General features: G+C 44.1%; 1 protein-coding gene across 5 annotated transcripts in view; it reads right to left on the bottom strand.

The window, feature by feature from the left end:
- Positions 1-21,479, bottom strand: part of SUSD6 (sushi domain containing 6) — a 121,402-nt gene that overhangs the window by 61,191 nt on the left and 38,732 nt on the right. For 4 of the 5 annotated variants that reach the window (XM_090033234.1, XM_090033232.1, XM_090033233.1 and 1 more), the window contains exon 2: positions 3,308-3,489. In XM_090033234.1, coding sequence (XP_089889360.1) covers positions 3,308-3,428 — 121 coding nt within the window. In that variant the 5' untranslated portion in view covers positions 3,429-3,489. Of the gene's footprint in view, positions 1-3,307; positions 3,490-4,211; positions 4,232-21,479 lie in introns of those variants that run through there. The other variant, XM_090033236.1, reaches the window with a different exon arrangement.

The raw sequence follows: 21,479 nt of genomic DNA, 5'->3' as shown, positions 1-21,479 counted from the left end.
CCCTAGGTTTTTGGAGACAATCTTAGAGATTGCATCATTCAAATCATGTTTGATATGAAGTTTTCAGAATGTTTCAGGAACTACACCCTAATTTAACAAACAAGTTATGGCCCACTGTTGCCTTTCCAAAAAATTAAAACTGTCAGACAAAAGAGTGCTGTGAATGGGACATAAACACAAGGCCCTCTAATTTGGATGCTATAGTCAAGGGAAGGGCCTTTAAAAAGTGTGAAGAAACACACTTCATAAAAGAGCAAATCTCTCCTCCTGCTGAGGAGACTAATGGTAGTCTTCCTCCTCCTCCAGCTTGTGGTCCATACTCTGGCCACAATCTAGATGAGCCCTACCAGGAAATGGAATAGGCGGAACAAAATCTAAATCTTTTTTTTAGTCCATATATCAAAAAATCTTTCACCTTTCGCCCAATTCCCCACCCCAAAAATTATGTGGAGGGACACAGGAGAGGAGAAGGAAAGAATTCTCCCATGATAAGTCTTAAGACTACCTTTAAAAGTCCATAGTTTAGCTCTAAAAACACTTTTTACCCAACCACCTAGGGGAGGTAGAATAGGTCCAAAAGATTAGAAAACAAACTACATATCCCCCTTGCAACAGGCTGGACAGCAATGCTTCTCTCCAAGTTCATCCCTAGCCCACAGCAGAAGCACTCATGGCACAGCCCTATCAGATTCCAACAAATCTGTAAATTCTGCTATATGCTTTGTCAAAGACACAAAAAGGAAGGGTCCTTTGCTTATCACAGAGCTGTAATTTATTTGACTGATATTTTCAAGATACCACGGTAGGTAAGGTTTACTTGAATGAGAGCCCTGCAAGTTCAACGCCCCCTTTTCCACACTCCATAGCCTGCTTTGACTAAACAATTTATCACATTGGGATTTGGAGAAGTGCCCAAGACAAACAGCATATTCTATATACATGGATTTAAGATTTTGTATATCTTTTATATAACATTTAAAATCCTCTGTGAATATAATCCATTTAAAACCAAAGCAGGGACCAGACACTAGTTGACTGGAAATGAATCTCTCCTCTGCATACACCCACACAGCAGGAAGAATGCGTTCTTGTCTAGACCTAGATTCTTAGCTACTAAGGACTAAAGTGAAAGAGTTTATAGATGATAAACAGGAAATGGCCATGCTACTACGCAACTTATGATGGCCTATTATATAGGTTGCATGCATTGCTCTAGTAGCCACAGCCTCTGCCTTAGCTCTTTCTGTGTGGAGGAGAGCCTCTCGCATCTAGATTTCTATCAATGCAAACATAACTATTCATTTCACATTTGTGGCAATTACCAAGCATGTTATAGTTGCCCTAGTTTTCAAGGCAGTGTTATTACAGAGTGTCTTTATGAAGCAACCGTTTGTATCTTAATACCCCTGGTCCCCAAGCTCCTTCCCCAAACATTAAACAAAGCAAACAAAATGAGGATGCTGAGGTGGGAGGAGGGGAGAGAAGACTACCATTTTTCCAAGCTAGTTGCCTGTATTCATTATTTATCTGTCTGGATCTCAGCTCCTTGGCACACTTGCTCATTAATGTTACTCGTGGCTGACAGGCTGCTGCAGGTGTACCTCCTTGCTTATGCACCACAAAGCCTACTGTCTCCTCCTTTCCTTCTCAGCAGTTCTCTTAATTCCTACACCAGGATCTCAACACACACACTCCCACACATCCTACTGTATCTAACTACCTAATCCCCCCAAAACATTTTTTCTATAGGTTCCAGTGCTGACCAAGGCTGTACTCTAGGGGTGGGAAAAATGCGGCCGGGGGGCCAGATGTGGCCTGCCAGGCCATTCTATCTGGCCTGCAGAGCCCCTAAAAAATTTAGAAAATTAATATTTATCTGCCCCAGCTGCCTATCATGTGGCCTTCGATGGCTTGCCAAAACTCAGTAAGCGCCCCTCCACACAAAATAATTGCCCACCCCTGCTCTACTCCTATTCTCTCCCTCTTCCCTAGAAGAAAAAAAACCTTCATACCTGGGCAAAAATACTACAAACCTCATGATCACATTAGATCAATAGGTCTACACCAGTGATGCCCAACTCATCCAGGCCCACAAGGCCTGATCCGGAAATCCAGGGATGGCCATGGGGTTCTCCACAAACCAGAAATCTGGTGGAAGGATGAGCAGTGGCAGTGTTAAGTGCTGCAACATCCAAACCAGATGATGCAGTCCCATGAGCTGTGTATACAGCTTGCAGGTCATATCCTGGTCTACAACAATTCGTTTCAAGTCTTCAGGTAAAACATGCGAAGGAAAAGAAATTCAGTGCAGCTCCAGCACTTTCTGCCGTGGCAGACTGAATGCTTAGTAGTGCTACTTCCTATAACGTAACTGACTGTTGCTGAACAATAGGACCGAAAAAATGTAAACAGTGGCACAGATTACTATTATTCCTGTTCAATAGCCCTATGCAGGTCTGTTGATTATTTGCAAACAAATTACTCTCTCATATTAAGATTTTTCAATATCTAATTGCAGTTTTAGGGATGGTATCTTTCAGAACCAAATCGCAGGGAACACTGGACAGCTTGAGGCTAAGGAGAGTGCGTTACATTTTTACTGGTGGTAGCAAGATGAGACAGATGAGGACAGACTGCAGTTGCCCAAAAACAAAAAACAAACAAAAAATAATATCCCTCTCCCTATAATAGATTTATATTGTTATAAAATAATATATTATTTGTATAATAAATAAATAATAATATATAATATTTTGAACAACTGAAGTCTGTCTTCACATCTGTCTACAGAACTCACTGAATGTCCCTGTAGCCCAGCACCAGTTCTTTACTTGGTGGAGAAAAACAGAAGAGGTGACTGATACATATAAGAAGCTGGTGCTGGACTACAGGGACATTCAATGAGACCTGGAAGCAGGATATTGGACCCAATATCCATGCAGGTTAAGTGCTCAGAATACATTAAACACTTCTACTACTATCCTACACGAGCAATTGCTCTAACTGACACAATGAAGAGAAGTTCTACATAAGAATCTATCTACAAAGGTTGTACTTCACACTATTAAAATGCCTGACTGCCCTTGATATAAGTAAAGAGGAAGGTTAAGAGAGACAGGGCAAAAATAGGAAGATATGTACTGTTGTAACCAAATACATACAAAAGGGCTGAGTTCATATAATGCGTTTCGCTTACCATTTGCCATTCTCATAGAGTATGTGTAAAACACATGATTTCTCTCTCTGCCCCTTCCTGCACAGAGGAAAGTAGTGTAAAATAAAGAGGCAGAGTAAAGATTTTGCTTACCTGAGGCCTGGCTCTCCAAGATGAATGTACTGAAGATAACTAGTGGAAGAAATAATCCATGACTGGTCAAAGCAAGTGGCACTCCTGGGCTGCTCTTTGGTGCTATCATTCCATGGCACATCTTTTATCCTCCAAAGACTTAGAAAAATTCAGGAGTTCTGGTTGGTTGGGAGTGATTCAGTCTACAAAACAAAAACAAAAAAATGGAACCATCACTTAGCTGTGGAAGACCTATACACCTGAAGCAGGGGAGTGCAGGGAAGACACAAGAGGAATACAAAAAAAAGGTAATGCTTGTTCTCATGCAAGAATAAGGTAGGGTAGATTTGCACATTACACACTAACTAAAGTGTGCATGCATGCACACACCTATATATACACATATGGCACAAACTTTTGTGAGCTGAAGCTCATTTTATCAGATGCTGCGAAACAACACACAAAGTCTTGACTTGAATTCAGACTAATACACCTAACTGTATCTCATGTACAAGAGCTCAACTAAATAAATGAACTCATATTTTACAGAAGGGGAGTTTGCAAGACGACCTGAATGGGAACTGATATATTGAAGTCTACATCTTTCCTCTGGTTCAAATCTACTACTATTTTTCAGCTACAAGTAACAGAGAAGTATGGCTTACATTTAATATTATATGCACCCTACTCCTTACCCCTGTTTTAAGGCAATCCCAAAGACTCCATCTGGAAAGCTTTCCCAAAATAGGATTTCAAATAAAAGTTTTGCTAGACAATCACTGCTTTTAGAAGTCTCAGAAAAACCAGCAGTGAAACCTGACTATATACCTACAATAAATACATTCAAATGCTTTCACCTGTGGTAAGTAAAAACTTTAACCTCTGGAGGAAACTAGGCAAGCCCAACAAACATGAACATACTCACATGCTCCTAAGGAGTGAATGTAAAAGTAGATTGCAATGCTTGGATGCAATGTTTTCATATTACAGAGCACAGCCAATTAAAATTCAAGGATATGACATCACTTGTGCTAGCGAATTGGGAGATGCAGCCAATAGTCTGCCACCTGTTGCAACACTTAAACAAGATAGGCATGCAAAAGTCTGCTGTAATGGCAAAGAGCTGTTAGGAAATCAAGGAAAACACAAAGTTGAAGCCCCATTTTATGCAAAGGAATAAGGCTACAATATGACTCCAGTCTATATGCAAGGGCTTCATATCACAAGACTCGTCACATTTTGTGTAAATCCAAAGATACTGCTACACTGCTCAAAGGGTCTCCAAAAACCCTTGAGAAATTCAGAACTGTAGTCCTCAGCACCCCTTGCTCACTAATATGCATCTTTTACAATGTAACCACGACAATAGGCAAGGTTATACAGACAATCATGACTTCCCTGCTTCCATGCCCTTTCCAACATATTCTCCCCCACATACTGAACATTTTCAGAGGATGATTCTCTTTAGGAAATAAGATTTTCCCCCATGCCCATTTCTCAGTCCAGAGGATACAATATGTATTTGATCCATTATATTTTTTAGATTTATAAATATGTATATTGTTTAAATAAATAAGTAAGTTTAAGAAAAATGCTTTTAGCTAGGAGTTTTCACTTCAGTGAATGTGGTCACTGTACCAGAGTGGGTTTGCTTTCGCTTTGGTTCTTTTCTGAGTTATTAATTTGGATTTTTCATGTTGATTAGTTGAGTAACAGTCCTTTTCATGCAACTGACAGTGAAGGAAACGTGTGGTTTTAAGCACATTTGGTAACAGATGTGAAAGACAGCAAAGCTTATTAACTAAGGTGCCCTGTTAAAATTGAAGCAAATGAGTATTGCCAGAAACTGAACAGGCTGGTTTAATCTTGGAGACAGCTTAGTGACTGAAAATAAAATAAGGAGCTAAGAAAATTACACAATGTTTGATAGATCTGTAAGAACAGCAGTTGAGGTTTTAAGGCAGGCAAAGGCATCTCAAAGTACAGGTTTAACTCAAGACTTAAGCTGCCACGTTAAGAGGCCTGAATCTTCCCACGAGTGCAGGCTGCTAGCATGACACTTCTTTGTCTGCACCCCAGAACTCACGACAATAAGCTGGGGGAGGGAGGGTGTGAAGCCACCATGTCACAGTTGTGGCGTGAGAATGGATTTATGACATGTTTCAGGGATCAGAGCTTGATGTTTTTCACTCTGCTCTCTCCTTCCACAGTGCCAAAAGGATTAAGACGGCTGCTGCCAGTTACCTGTTAAAATTCTTTCAGGGAAGATTATACTGTATTTAGAATGAAAAAAAATCCTTAACTTGGGGAGAAAGCCAAGATACTCAATAAGCAGAGAGCGCGAGATCCTGAACAGCCAGCAAATGCACTCATCCCCAGAACAGTCGTGTCTATTGCACAGGACTTTACTTTTGTTTTAAAATGCAGGGGCATAAATGCAAACTACTCTACTACATGGCCAAGTCAACCTCAGCCTTCCATGAGTCAGAACAATGACTAAACTTGTGGAACTCATGCCAGCACGCACTACTTTATTTTATTTTGGGTGTCCTTTCTGCTTATATCAATATCGGCCACTGCAAATTCCCCCTTCTCCCTCTATTTCAATGAAACCTTCTTGATATAACAAGTTACACCCAAGTGTCACAAAAATATAGACACTCCCCCATATGCCCTTCAGGGATCAGCCAGAAAACTGTATTCTCTACAATACAGTACACAGGAGAATTAAATCCTGGGCAGTGACAACAGCCTGGTTTCTGATCTGATGAGCTGCTACATAGCACAAAATTGTCTCTCTTCTCCCAAGATCAGGCAGCGTTTCATAGTTTCTAGGGTCGGAAGGGACCTGAGCAGATCATCTAGTCCGACCCTCTGCGATGGCAGGAAAGAATACTGGGGTCAAATGACCCCAGCAAGGTGTTCATCTAACCTCCTCTTAAACGCCCCCAGAGTAGGAGCCTGCACCACTTCTCTTGGAAGCTGGTTCCAGACCCTAACCGCCCTGACTGTGAAGTAGCGCCTCCTGATATCTAACCTAAACCTACCCTCTGCCAGCTTGTGACTGTTATTCCTGGTCACTCCTGGAGGTGCTCGGGGGAACAGTGACTCCCCCAATGCCTGCTGATCCCCCCTGACTAGTTTATAACAGGCCACAAGATCCCCCCTCAGCCTTCTTTTTTGGAGGCTGAACAGGTTCAGGTCCCGTAGCCTCTCCTCATAGGGTCTGCCCTGCTGCCCCCGATCATGTGAGTGGCCCTCCTCTGGACCCTCTCCATGCTGTCCACATCCCTCTTGAAGTGTGGCGCCCGGAACTGGACGCAGTACTCCAGCTGTGGCCTGACCAGTGCCGCATAGAGGGGGAGGATCACCTCTTTGGACCTGCTCGAGATGCATCTGTGGATGCATGACAAGGTGCGGTTGGCCTTCCTGACTGCCTCTCCACACTGCTGGCCCACGTTCATCTTGGAGTCAATGATGACCCCAAGATCCTTTTCCGCCTCCGTGCTGACAAGAGGGGAGTTCCCTAACCTGTAGGTATGGTGCCGGTTGTTCCTCCCGAGGTGCATCACCTTGTGTTGAAACCCATCCTATTCTTGTCCGCCCACCCTTGTAACCTGTCTAGGTCTGATTGTAGCCTGTTGCATCCTTCCAGTGTGCCCACATCCCCCCACATCTTAGTGTCATCAGCAAATTTGAACAGGGTGCTTTTTACCCCCTTGTCCAAATCGCTGATGAAGATGTTGAACAGTGCGGGCCTGAGGACCGAGCCCTGCAGAACCCCACTGCCCACGTCCTTCCAGGTTGAGAAGGACCCATCCACTACCACCCTCTGGGTGCGGCCCTCCAGCCAGTTGGCGACCCATTTGACTGTGTGGGTGTCTGCACCACAGCCCCCCAGTTTCTTAATGAGAACGGGGTGAGAGACTGTGTCAAAAGCCTTCCGGAAGTCCAGGAAGACTATATCCACTGCTACCCCTGCATCTAATGATCTGGTGATCTGATCGTAAAAGGCCACCAGGTTGGTCTGACAGGACCTGCCACTGATGAACCCGTGTTGGTTGCCCCTAAGCATGCAGTCCCCTGCTGGCCCCTCACTGATGTGTGCCAGCACAATTTTCTCGAACAGCTTGCCTAGGATCGAGGTAAGACTAACCGGCCTATAGTTTCCCAAGCGTTTCCTCATTGGTTTTTGATAAAGAAGTCTCTAATCCCTGAAATTTCAAAGCTTCATCTGCAATGCTTGGTACTAGTTTCTGCATGCTGAATGCTGACCCCAACTCACAGTAAACATCCAAATTAGCCCCTTTAACTTGACAGAGGTCTAAGAGGCAAGATGGGCAGGAATCCCAGCAATGGCTCAGGATAACATTCCCCCTACCCCCCTTCCACAATAAACATTTCAGGGCTGTGAAGAAACTGTGTCTGAATGACTATTATAAAGATTCAACATCTGTATTCAATCAAGTTACAAGATGCGTTTCCAGCTTTGGTTCTTGGTGGCAAAGCTAGATGATCAAAGGATAAGAAAAGGGATACTCTCTTCCCAGGGGAAAGCCAGGGAGCTATTTAGATTGACATAGAAACCCACGGGGGTAACTGAAACTGTCAGGCCTCCTCAGACTTAAAATACTATATTCCAAATGTTTTGTTCCTATTTTGGTTTAAGAAATCCTCCCAGTCACTGTATTTACCACCCATCAGACTATCAAATGGAGGAGATCATAGATGTTGAGCCTAGTCCAGGGATGGGCAAAAAGAATGGCCTATTAGGCCATTCTATCTGGCCTGTGAAGCCCCTAAAAAATTAAGAAAATAAATATTTATCTGCCCCTGGCTGCTTGTCATGTGGCACTTGATGGCTTGACAAAACTCAGTAAGTGGCCTTCCGTCCAAAATAATTGCCAGCCCCTGGCCTAGTCAAACCTGCTGAGTAAGCATGGTTGATCAGAGTAGTACTGTAGCCCAGGGCTCAACCCGACAGTGGGAGAACTGCACCCACCCACACAAAGGAAATAGCACAAAGCCTGCTGTATGTGAAGAGGTGCAGGCAGGAAAACCAGGGACAGTGTTATAGCTGAGTTCTTTGCCCTTTAAAGGACCTCTTGTTCTTCGGACAAAGTCAGTCCCTCAAATCTCTCTCATTACAGGAACTGCAAGCAAGCTCATCTCCAGATGTAGAGCACTTACTGTCCCCCCCTCTATTTGGCAAGAGCCTACCTTAGTTTTCTGCACAGTTCACTAGGGTAAGTCTTGTCATGACATTTGCATGCAGAGATCTACAGCAGTTCAGCTCACAGGGTTCAGGACCTGTTGAGTCCACATAATACCTCTCACACAGAGAAAAGGGAAGTGCAGATTTGCTGGTCTCCTGCTTTGGGGAACTTCGCAAGCCAGAGTCTAGAGCTGACTGGTCTAGGCACCCTCTGAGGTCAACAGGATTTTCCACACCCGCCCAGAAAGCCACACCCTAGGAAGTCCTGACATTTACAGTCCATGATGTTGGAACATGTTAAGCACACATTTTCTACTTTAAGAGGCTTTGGGAAACGTGTCTAATCAGAAAAGTGCTCCTAGTCTCTCAGCTCTTTGCCAGGATGCCATTTTAAAAAGGTATACAGCTAAAGAGATCACTGTATTTGCCAGATGTTAACTACTTTTCCGTCAACTCAGTATTTCTTCACCATTCAGCATCCTGCCAAAAGTGCTACTGATAGGATTTTAAGGACCAAATGCCATATAATATATCGCATTGAGAAAGTAATGCAGTAGGCAATCATATTAGAGAGGCAGTTCTGCAGGACACATTTACAAGGTTTTTTCCTTTATGGGGCTGGATGACTGTGAGCAAGTGTGAATACCTGCAAATGCTACTGTTAAGGTGAGGAAAATCCAATTTCACATGACAGGGCACTGAGAAAGCAAAAGCAATATTACCAATCTCACGCTCAAAAGTTATGAGGCAGCAAAAACCTAGAAATCATGTGGCATGCTATTAGGTTACAATTCCATCAGATTTCAAGAAAACAAGTTAGACTGGTTCCTGTATTTTTTAAGAAGTTTAAGCTACTTGCTGCAGATTTGTGGGAGTTTAGGTTCAAGTTCAAATCTCAAATGGACAAACCAAAATGTACATTGCCTCATTTTCTGCTTTTGAGGCTACTGCATTTTCCCTTACCTTAATTTGTAGCGTGGTGCCCTCACCTCTCTCACCTCCATCTAATGTCTGAACACTCCCCACCATCTCTCTCCCTGCCCCATAAAAGTTCTGTCCTTAGCTCATACCTGCCTTAGCCACTACTCACCCCTTCACTCAGCCAATTTGCAGCGCACTTAGAGTATTCAGACAGTCAACCATCTCCTGGCATTCCCCCCCAACCTCATGCCATACTTTCTTCCCCAGAAACTGGATGACACTTTATAAAACTGTACTATCTGGAATGTAACCTCCCATTTTTCTTGCAGACCACTCCCAAATATTACCCTGGGTCCTGTGCAGGCTCCAAGTTGCCAGTTAACCCCTTCTCTGCCAAGCCAAGGATGCTGGGAGAAGCTTGAATGCACAGACATGCACCCCAATTTCAGCAACAGCAGCAAGAACATTCACCACGACCACCGCATTTATGAGGCAGCTCGCTCAGCCAGGCATTCACGGGACAACACCACAGTGCCAAAACCATGTGAAGCAGCTGTATCCAAAAGACCAAAAAACGCCAACTGGAAGTCAGGAATGTCCCCCCAGCTTTTCTCCACAGAGATGTATGCAGGCATATTAGATATGCAACCTGCTAAGAGCTGCCTGCCATCTTTGTTCCTGTTCTGAGACAAATTCTAGTTCAAAAAAGGAATGGATTTCATGGTAGTTGGCCAATGATTTCACAGGTAGGGAGGATCTGGAGTTCCCCAGGGAGCAAATGGCTTTAGTTAAGGGAGGAAGTTACGTAGAAGTTTACACAGTGGCTTGATCTCATTTTTTAAACACCCTGTGCCCCAAAAGAGAGGCCAAAACAGGGCAAAATTTGAAATATACAAGTCAGACACTAAATGCCCGCTAGCACTATCTTATTAATTGCAGCTATAATTTCATGTTCAGGAACTATTATGCCATATCAAAGATGTTTTTCCTAATACATTGGTACAGGCTGCATAAAAACATTGCTCATGGATTACTATTTGAAGGAAAAACTCAAAGCTTGAGCTGTGTCTTTGCCTGAAAACTCTGCAGTCTCTTCAGTGGAGGAAGGGTAGCAGTGTTAAGTGACTAAAAGTCAGCTCTGTCCTCAAAAGTCTCTTTCCATGAAGACTGTCCCATGTACAGGATAGGTGGGATAGCGAGTTGGGAGACTGTGGGTGTCCTGTGTGATCCCCCTCTACTCCCATCCCTGAATGATCCACTGAAAAATCGACTATTTCTACTGTGAAAGAAACCACCAGTGGAAATGTTCGCACCATGTGCAGTCATATATCTGTCCTATATACAAGCACTCTGAGATCCAAAGACCCAGTCAGCCCACAAAACCTGAGCATGCAGATTCTGATGCAAGGAGATTATGAATGACTCTGCTTTGGAAATGCAAAGGGGGCAAGGAACTGCAGTGTCACAGAAGAACTAGGAGTACAGAATGGGACTGGAAACTCAAGGAGTACCTGTTCAAATTAGTAATGAATCAGTCCAAGCACCTGAAACTTTCCATGAAGTGTCTAGTATCCGTTATGATCCCAAATCAAGGCCAAGCTTCCATGCAGTCTCCAATGCAAGCACAAATGCTGGTCTCTCTTGCAACACAGCTTTACAGGTCATTGCTCTTTCCCTCCCAGAGCACCACCATCACCTGCAGACTGTTCAGGAGGGAGAACTGCCTATTGTTCCCTGATACTCTGGAAGCTTATATGTTGAGGGAGCAAAGAAACATGCACTCACTTAATGCACACACATGATAAAAGACAGGAAGGAAAGGAAAACCAAGAGGGGCACTACATGCAGCAGATAACACTACTACTGAAATGGCTGCATGTCTATTTTGCGCTTCGGTTACAACTGGAGTTTACATTTTGGTTCTCCAGACAGCACCCTGTTTGAAGGTTCACACATGGATTAGCTTAATGTAAATGGTCAGCAGGTCTGACTGCACTGTTCTGAAGCTTCTGCCAGTCCACGCATACAAGATCAATCAAGTTCATTATTTGTTTATGCATTTGTTGTCTATTCCATTGCAAGGCAAGATGAAACTGTCACTATGCTAAAAGCTTTTACTGAAGCATATAGAAAAAAAACCAAGAGCAATCTACACAAGCCAATCAAGTGACACCACATTATTCCCGGACTAGCAAACCAAGATGACCACCTGCTACTCATTAAAATAGGTATAGCAGCCAGCAAAGAGAATCAACCTTTACCCAAAACAATCCAGAAAACTATAGATTCCTCATCCTACCTCTCACCCCCAAATTCATACAGAATAGCATAGCACACTTGCAACAAAAACTTAAGAAATCAGTACAGTAGATGCTTCAAATCCCTGGTATGTACAAGGATCACATGTCCAAGGATCTTTCACTGCAAAACACCACATGCATAAGCAATAAGTTACTCATTAAGTTGCCACATGTAGCATGAAGGTGACTACCTGTGGAGCTCCCAACTTCCCTAGCCTCCTTAATGTGGAGTTTGAGTCACTATCATCAGCCCACATGTGCACGCCTATATGATTATACACTATATTGTATCTGCAGAGGGTCTCAGGAAGAATAGGCAGGCTGAGCTCAGCTCTAACGTCCACCAACCCACATCTGCCGACACATTTCAGAACTGGAAATTCACCTTGAGGCTACTTCTGGTCTCATTCCTAACATGGACCCTCAAGCCCTCAGCTTCTGGTGGCACTGAGACCAGTCCAAAGCAGCCCTGCATGAGCCCATCATACTGTACTAGCTCTCCTGCTCCAGAAAGACAGGTGTATGCCTGGGAATACACAATGGTAATGACAACATTCACCAGGTCTTCCATATATGCTTCTTGTATGCTTCTTCCATATCCAGTTTTCTTCATTTCTGTAGAACCCAAAAGAATCTGGCATCTCTTTTAACAGCTGCCACACATCATAAACTTGCTGTAGTTAGGAGGAGATCCTGCAAAGGACACTTGGTTCTAGCCACAGTTACTCAGAGAACTGAGTGGTGTGCTGGGCCAACCAAGATGCCCACAATGGCAGGTAAGAGAGTTATAGGAAGATAAAATTTAAAACATATGTTTGCAAAGATCACACAGTACAGTGCACACTTCATGGAAAAACAGTAAGCATAAGACATACTTTCACTGAACTGTACTGTTCTGAAAGATTTGTATTAGGGCTGCACCGATAAGAGATTTTTAGGCCAATTTTTAAAGAAGGCATATCGGCTGATACCGATTCGATTTCCGATGCACAGCAGCACCTGGCTGGTAAGTCTGTTGCTGTGGAAGGTGAGGAGGAAGGGGAAGAGTGTGAGGGCAGGCATATTGAGGCCTTTGTGGTGAGGGAGTGGGGCAGGCCGTGGGACAGAGCCACAGCTCATCCAGGAGTCGCAAAGAGAGGGAGGCAGATCCTGCCACTATGTGTACCATGGAAGGGCATGGGGCATGTTCCCCCAGATCTGCATGGGGTGGGGTGGGATGGGCTGCCACTGCAGACTGGGGCTGCCCCAGGCTGTGCTCAGGGAAGGTGGGGGTGACACTGGGGGGGAAGGGTGTCGGGGGTGCTAAGGCAAAATTCCCTCCCCTCTTCCCTTCCACCACAGACTTACCAGCTGGACACAGCTCTCCAAGCTGCCAGGCTCTACTCCTGGCCTTGGGCATGCTGTGGCTGCATGTATCGGCCACATTAGGCAAAAAAGAGCCAGTTTCTGATATAGTCAATTTTCTTACATCAGTGCTGATGTGATACGAGACCAATGTATTGGTGCACCTCTAATTTGTACATATGAAATGCATAAGGCAACTCTTTTTCAAGACTTATTAACAATACTTGCCTTTTTTAATTTTAAGGAGAAACAGAAAAATAGACAAGACTATATAGAGCTGTCTCCCACAGCTATGAAAACAAATCACCATACACCTTTTCAAAGAGTGCTATACACACCAAAGCTCACAAATCTCTACCACTTCCTGGTTAACCAGAGTTCCCGACAAGTTGCTACTTGTTCTTTCCCATTGTTTGAATATACCTGAGCATAAAATTTCAATTTGTGGGGCTGTGTTGCCACAGCAAGGATCAGGTCTCTTGTGGCTCCCCTGGTTGTCAACCCCTGGCATGCCAACATCTTACAAGTGGAGACTGCAGGTGTTCTTGGCACTCTGCCCAAAAAATATTGCCAACCTCTGAAAACTCAGGTCTTTAGGAGCAGGGGTCTCTGTATTACGTGCAATCTTAAGGCAGTGGGAGAGAGAGGAGAACAACCTTTTTAGCAAGCATATTACTACTGAACCACACACCCTCTCCAAGTGCCACTTGGATTCTCTTCCTTTGTTCAAATCTGCTGCTCTGCTTTCTGCTCCCTGCCTAATCTTGTATTCTATCATCTGCTTTCTGCCCTATGATCCCTGCCTTATCCCCTGCTCTGCCTTCTGCTGCTGTGCTGACCATCCATTCCCTAATGTGCCACAGGACAGAGGCTGCCCATGCCACTTGTGATACTTATGCTGCAGGTTGGCTGCTCCTGTATTATGACATGAAAACAAGAGTTAGAAAAGATCACACCAGTTTTGATGCTCCAAGGACGTAAGAGGAAAGGTTGTTGGACACTTCCCAATTGTTTTGGCTGTCTTAACAGGCACATATTAGTGGAAAACAGGTTGAGCCCTTAACCTTGGTTTTCTTAGCAATTGTTTCAGAAGGAACTGGTACGCTTGGAGTGCCCAATGGTTTGCTTTTAAATATCACACAAGACTTCCTGGATAAAATGAACAAGGTCCTCACGCACATCTATTTTTCTTCTAAACCACTTGGCCTCCAAGTATTATTTATTAGCTCTTGAAGGCACACAGTGGCCCTTGTTGCTGAAGTCTGGAATCTGGGTGTGCTCTACATTCTTTACCAAAGGCAAAACAAAGGCTCTTCTGGTTTTATGGCCACAGTGCAGGTGGAGCCTAAGGTAAACTGCAAACACAGTTCAAGAGAATTAAGTGCCGTTATACCTAAGTACCCTAAAAAAAAGAATCCTGAATCCTCTTTGTATATTCCCCCAAAAAAGAGTTTGAACAGGAAAGGTAGTCACCTCAGCATCAATAAAGTAAATGATGACTGAAAGAAAATTCAAGTTCCACAATGTCAATAGAAAAATCCCCACCTTATTTCAGAGCTGCTCCAAGATTGTTTACTTTTAAGTTAACAAATTACACCAATTTAATTAAAAGCTTTTAGAAATAGAATTACATTTTAAAGAAGTTTTTGGATCATTTAGCAGTAGGTTTAAATCGTTCACCCAACCACAGAAAGTTAAAACAGCAGTTACCTTCAGACAGCTTTCAAATAGCCCAGTTTCCCACTAGATAGTAAAAGGTTCTTAAGACATTTGCAGTCCCAAAGCTAACTCATGAAACGATCTCCTGACAGCAATTACAATGCTGCTTCATTCAGGCGGCTGTCCCCACCAAGCTCTCGTCTCCCAAACCACTGAATGGTACCGGCCCAAAGTAGTGACATTTGTCAATGCCACAAAATTCCATTTTCTGTCAGACCACAAATAATGTTCACTCTGTGCATTTCCTTTTTTAGAAAGACCACTACACACATCTATGAATTCATCTAGACCAGAGTGTTCAGCCCCCAGGCCAGAAGCAATGTGTCATCAAGCTTGGGGGGGCTCCCCAATGCTCTGCAAGGAGCCCCATGGACTGCGGCCCCATATGCTAGGATCCAGTAAACAGGGCAGCACACAGCTCCAGAGCCCAATAAACACTCCAAAATTTACCTTTTTTGTACTTTGGCAGCAAATAAGTTATATAAATCCCATGGAGCACTAGCTAGAAAACTCTAAGAGGAGAATATTATTTACTAATGCTCCCCCAGACCTGTTTTAAAACCTTCTGTTATTTGAAAGATTTCTTTTGGAAACTATCGTATCAACACTTCCTTCCCCCTCCCCATCATGCTGCATCACAGAAGCTAAGTTTCATATTTCAGCTTTAACTCAATCCAACAGCATGTGTAGGGAGCCACATGCACAAAATGTTCCAGACAACTTTCCAAAAATAATAAGACCTAAAACAAAAAGCACAATAACTGGGAGGGCTACAGGGAAGAAAAAAGAAGCCAATTCATAGACAGGTTTAAGATGGTACCCATAACAGGAAAGGGATTCTCAAAGCAATGTTGGATTGGCAAGTTCATTTGCATACACCTAACAAGACCTCCCTTCCAGTTTATACAGCTGTGTTGATCTCTGTTTCAAGAAAGAAACCACAAGGTTTCCTAAGCAATGAAGGCTGGCTTTATAGAGCTTACCATTAAAAAATGCTCTTCCCCACAGCCTAAACAGTTGTTGTACTCCTGTTTCAACAACCATAGATAAAAGCATCAACTTCCTATGCATTGCTGCCCAATAATGTACCAACCTCTCTACAAGAGGTTACCCGATCAAGAATTCCTTTTGCTATCAAAAATGTTTCCTATATTATTCCCCCCAAAAAACTGCCTGCCATTTTACTAAGGAGTTATACCTAGAAGAAATATGGCATTCCTGTAAAGTCTTCTTTCCATCTTCTTTACTACAGCATATAGGAAATAAAACTATTGATATCCACTTTAGATCAAGTGACTTAAGGACTGCTGTTTCAACTTCTGCCTATGAAAATAATGCTCTCACCGCTACAAGGGCAAGAAAGTATTTTCAAGTAATTCATAGCATGTAAGAGCCTTCCATATAATTTGTGTTTTAATACTCAGGCATTTCCAAGGTTAACAAAACCTCTGGACCTGGTATTTTCAAACCCAAATAAAAAGGAGAATTTTCAACACAAGAATCACTTCACTTGATTTTATTTTATTTTTTTAAAGAATGCTACACAGCACAGGATGCTTTCAAATTTCTAAATTCTTTTTTTACCATCTAGCTTTACTGACAAAAACCTAAACAATTTAAAGAAATTTCAGTTTCAGATCCTTAACATTAATGTCTTATTTCAGGATTCTAACACTAAAGAACTATTAAAAGTAAAAACTCACTACCACAGAATTTAATACGAACCCTATACTTTGCAACTGGTAACGTTTATACCTGGCAATGCCTTTTTGCAGTACCTTTGGTGCTGCTAAAACCTATTCTTGTTCAACAACTTAATTTTAGTTTTAGCATTTATGTAATAGCTATATGCACCCAGGATACTGGATTAGTAAACTACACACAGCAGTAAGTGTTTATATAGCAGCACCTGTTGTGTGTTCCCTCTTAGGTCCCAACCAATTTGATTTGTCAGTGCAATATTTAGAAGAGAAAATATAATTCTTCATTGTCATTCAAAGCATTTGTAATCAAGACCATAAAAAAATTAAGAGAACTCCAAAAACCCATAGATCTGCAATCAATAGTATCTTGCTGACCCAAGCTGAGACAGGCATGGATTTCACACCTGAAGAAAATAAAACTCCTGAGTTAGTGTCCTCCACTAGACTAAAACCAAAAGACTCAACTCACCTTGTTTAATCTCAGATCACTAAGCAAGCTCAGTTTAATTGTGATAGGGCTTGGAATTTCCTCTTCCCCTCCCCTTCCCAGCTAATATCCATCTATGCCTTCCCATTGTTTTGTAGTTACCAATGATGTACCCATGTTAGTTATGCACTGTATTCCATAATCCCTGTGGTGGCTGCCCCACTGGGCATTACTAGTTACAAATTTAAAGAGGTGATGATTTGCAATTCTGTTGGTATTGCTTTCTGAATAGGTTAGGACAAAACTTCAAGAACTGTGGCAAAGTGAGACACTTCATATCCAACAATTACTGCTACCTGCCACTGTCACAGCCTGCCACTCTCCATTTAAGGCCAGTGTTAAAAGCAGATCATCCACCACAAGGCCATTTTTAATACAGTCCCAAATCATCTTCACTGGACACAGAACCATGACCAACAGCAAAGTAGCAAAGGTAAACACACATAATAAACATTCAACTCGCATCTGAATGTAGAGTTCATCATCCCCTCTCCCTTAACACACAAAAGAAAATCCCAGTATAGACAGTGTTCTGTTGGCAATGTAACTATCATTTGGGTAGGTGGAAAGGGCATAAGAATGAATTTAGGAGGCTCTGAGCTAAAGCATCAAGTGGATCAGTGATAAAAAAAAAAAGATACTTAGTGTAAGAGGGGAAGCAAAAAAGTCACGTGTGCTATACAGCAGCAATAAAGGGAGGGTCATGAGGATATTGTTCTCAAATTCCCAGCTGTCAGGCTTTTGAGGAAACTAAAAACTACAATTAAAAGACATCGAGTCACCAGAAGTCTAGCAGTGCACTAGCTAGTAATGCTTGTTACTTTGGTGGTTGTAAGCCTCCTGTTTGCACAGCAGTACTGGTACGTCAGGCACTGGTGACTGGTACTCTCTACCTTAATGGATGAGCCTCTGTCTTGAGTCTGACTCATGACTGCTGCCCACAACCAATGATGAGCACAGCATGTCCCACTGGAGCCACCTCATGCCCAGTCCAATGTAAACACTGTTGTGAGGAAGCCAGGCATTAGAGCTGCCCATTCATTCCCCATGCATGTGAATGGTGAGACTGTGGAGTGAGATGCACGTAGTATTTATTTATTTTTATTCCTGTATGCCCCAGCCTAGCCAGCAAAGGCAAAAATTTGCATAGTAGCTACAAACCAGGATAAATCAAAAGTAGTAATAAAGCAACACAAAACAGGAATATTTTTAATTGTCATCTCTCAGGAGTGTGTTACCAAGAGCTATGGAAAGTACCCCAGGGTATATTATACCCTCTTTCATATAACCTCAGGAGGCTACTTTGCATGCAGGTCAAGAATTTGGAGCCATCCAGTTCTTGGTCAGGAAGAAACAGCGAGGTTCAGAAAGCAAAGGTTTTTTAAGCTCATACTTTGTTTCTCTCCTTTGCCATCTCATTAGAGCACTTAGGAGCACACAAGAGGATTGCCAGGTTGGTGCAGGCTGTCTCGATTCTCCAGGGAAACATTACACAAGATTAAATCCCCTTTCAATGCCAAAGCACACAGACACACAATAGATAAGAAAACATATAAGGCAAAGCCTACTGAATGCTGTGAACAGCAGCTCAAGGTGGGGCTTCCCGCCACCCTCAGACACTAGGTATCTGGCTCAGCAGCAAAGAGAGGTTACTGTCCATTGTCTTTCAGCAGACCACGCTGCTCATGTGGACAGCTAATTTAACTGCTTCATTTTGCTATGATACTTGGACAAAACTTGCCCCTTGTACTTCCCAATGCATCTGGTACTCCCCATAGTTTCATAGTAGCTAGAGCCAGAAGGGACCTAGGTAGATCATCTAGTCCGACCCCCTGCCTTGGCAGGAAAGAGTACCGGGGTCAGATGACCCCGGCAAGGTGCTCATCTAACTTCCTTTTAAAAATCCCCAGGCTAGGAGCCTGCACCACTTCCCCTGGAAGCCGGTTCCAGGCCCTAGCCGCCCTGACTGTGAAGTAGCGCCTCCTAATATCTAATCTAAACTTACCCTCCGCCAGCTTGTGACCGTTATTCCTGGTCACTCCTGGCAGCGCACGGGGGAACAGGGACTCCCCCAATACCTGCTGATCCCCCCTGACCAGTTTGTAGCAGGCCACAAGGTCCCCCCTTAACCTTCTCTTGTGGAGGCTAAACAGGTTCAGGTCCCGTAGCCTCTCCTCATAAGGCCTGCCCTGCTGACCCCTGATCATACGAGTGGCCCTCCTCTGAACTCTTTCCATATCGTCCACGTCCCTCTTGAAGTGCGGCGCCCAGAACTGGACGCAGTACTCCAGCTGCGGCCTGACCAGTGCCGCATAGAGGGGGAGGATCACCTCCCTGGACCTGCTCGAGATGCATCTGTGGATGCATGACAGGGTACAGTTGGCCTTCTTGACTGCCTCCCCACACTGCCGGCCCATGTTCATCGTGGAGTCAATGACGACTCCAAGATCCTTTTCCGTCTCCGTGCTGGCAAGAGGGGAGTTCCCCAACCTGTAAGTGTGGTGCCGGTTCTTCCTCCCCATGTGCAACACCTTGCACTTATCAGTGTTAAACCCCATCCTATTCTCATCCGCCCACCGTTGCAACCTGTCAAGGTCAGCTTGTAGCCTATTGCACCCTTCTAGTGCATCCACATCCCCCCACATCTTAGTGTCATCAGCAAACTTGAACAGGGTGCTTTCTACCCCCTCATCCAAGTCACTGATGAAGATGTTGAACAGTGCGGGCCCGAGGACCGAGCCCTGCGGAACCCCACTGCCCACGTCCTTCCAGGTCGAGAAGAACCCATCCACTACCACCCTCTGGGTGCGGCCCTCCAACCAGTTGGCGACCCATTTGACTGTGTGGGCATCGACACCACAGTCTCCCAGCTTTTTGATGAGGACAGGGTGAGAGACAGTGTCGAAAGCCTTCCGGAAGTCCAGAAAGACTACATCCACAGCAACCCCTGCGTCTAATGATTTGGTGACCTGATCGTAAAAGGCCACCAGGTTGGTCTGACAAGACCTGCCACTGATGAACCCATGTTGGTTGCCCCTGAGCATGCATTCCCCCCCACAAGGCCCTCCTGGATGTGTGCCAGGATAATTTTTTCAAAGAGCTTACCCGGGATTGAGGTAAGACTAACTGGCCTGTAATTTCCCGGGTCCTCTTTTTTTCCCTTTATGAAGATAGGGACCACATTGGCCCTCTTCCAGTCCTCCGGCACCTCACCAGAGCACCACGAGTGCTCATAGAGCCGCGCCAGGGGTCCCGCAATGACCTCGGCCAGTTCCTGTAGAACCCTAGGGTGAAGATCGTCCGGACCAGCAGACTTGAACACGTCCAGCCTCTCCAGAAGTACCCTAACTAACTCCTCGCTAACCCCTGGCCCAGGCGTGTCTCTCCCGGGGCCCGAGGGGGGCCCATGTTTCCCTAGTGCTGCTTTTAACAGCAACAAAGCATGGCAGCATTCCTGTAACTGTGGGTAAGCCCCAACTATGAATGGAAGCATGCATTTCTTCAGTACCGTCTTGTTCCCTTGATGTGATGGCTGGTAGGCACCCAGGGCACTCTCCACATATACAGTACACATACTGGCAAACGGAAAAGAGTGTGGCCTCATTCAGTTTATGTGCTTCATGTAGCTAGTAATAAAGGAACTCATTGAATATTTTAGTTATCTCCTTAGCTCTTACCTATATTTTCTGTATAAACCAAATGTATGTGCATACAAAAGATGATACTACATGCACGTGTGTGCATACGCATAAAACAAAGAGCAGCAGCAGCACAAGCCTGACGCGTCTTAGTTGAACGGGACAGGAAACAATTTTCCCATCCCATCCCACAAATAACTTGGCAGTTACAGCATTCACCTGGAATGTGGGATGGGTTCAAATCCCAGCTTGGCCTCATTTCAGGTGAGGGACTGAAACCTGGACTGTACATATCCCCAGTGACTGCCCTGTTTGCCAGGCAGCTGGTTGTTCTGGGATGGGAGTGGCTCTTGCTCCCTGTCTGGTTCTGACCTGGAGACACTATCAAACTTCTGCTGAAGCTAGCACATGCCTGTTGAAAAGTTTTTGTACCAGCATATCTGTTTTCCAACAGTTCAGAAAAAAAATCCCAACCTGTTATTTTTAATATAATAGGAAGAAAGTAATGCCTTCAACTTCACTTAGAGACAGAAAGAACTAAAGAAATCGGTGCATCTTATCACTAATCCTGTACATCCAAAACTGGGGTTTGTCACTACGTAATGACCACTTTGATAAAGCAGTGAGTCTCAATAAGGGTTCCACAGCACCCCTGTACGATCCTTTCATGGGCGCCCCATAATATTGGCACTGTTAGGGATACAAATATCTACACGCAATTCACAAGATAAAACTCAGCGGGTGCATTCAGACAAGTGTGGATGTGCAGTATATGGTGCTGCAGACCTGTTTGCAGCACCACACACACACACACACACACACACACACACACACACACACACACACACACAGAGGCTTTCCCCACA

This window comes from Crocodylus siamensis, chromosome 2, assembly GCF_052110815.1.
Source record: "Crocodylus siamensis isolate JL-2025a chromosome 2, ASM5211081v1, whole genome shotgun sequence".
NCBI lineage: Eukaryota > Metazoa > Chordata > Crocodylia > Crocodylidae > Crocodylus > Crocodylus siamensis.
Note: the sequence above shows the minus strand (reverse complement) of the source record. Positions and strands in the feature narration are given on the sequence as shown.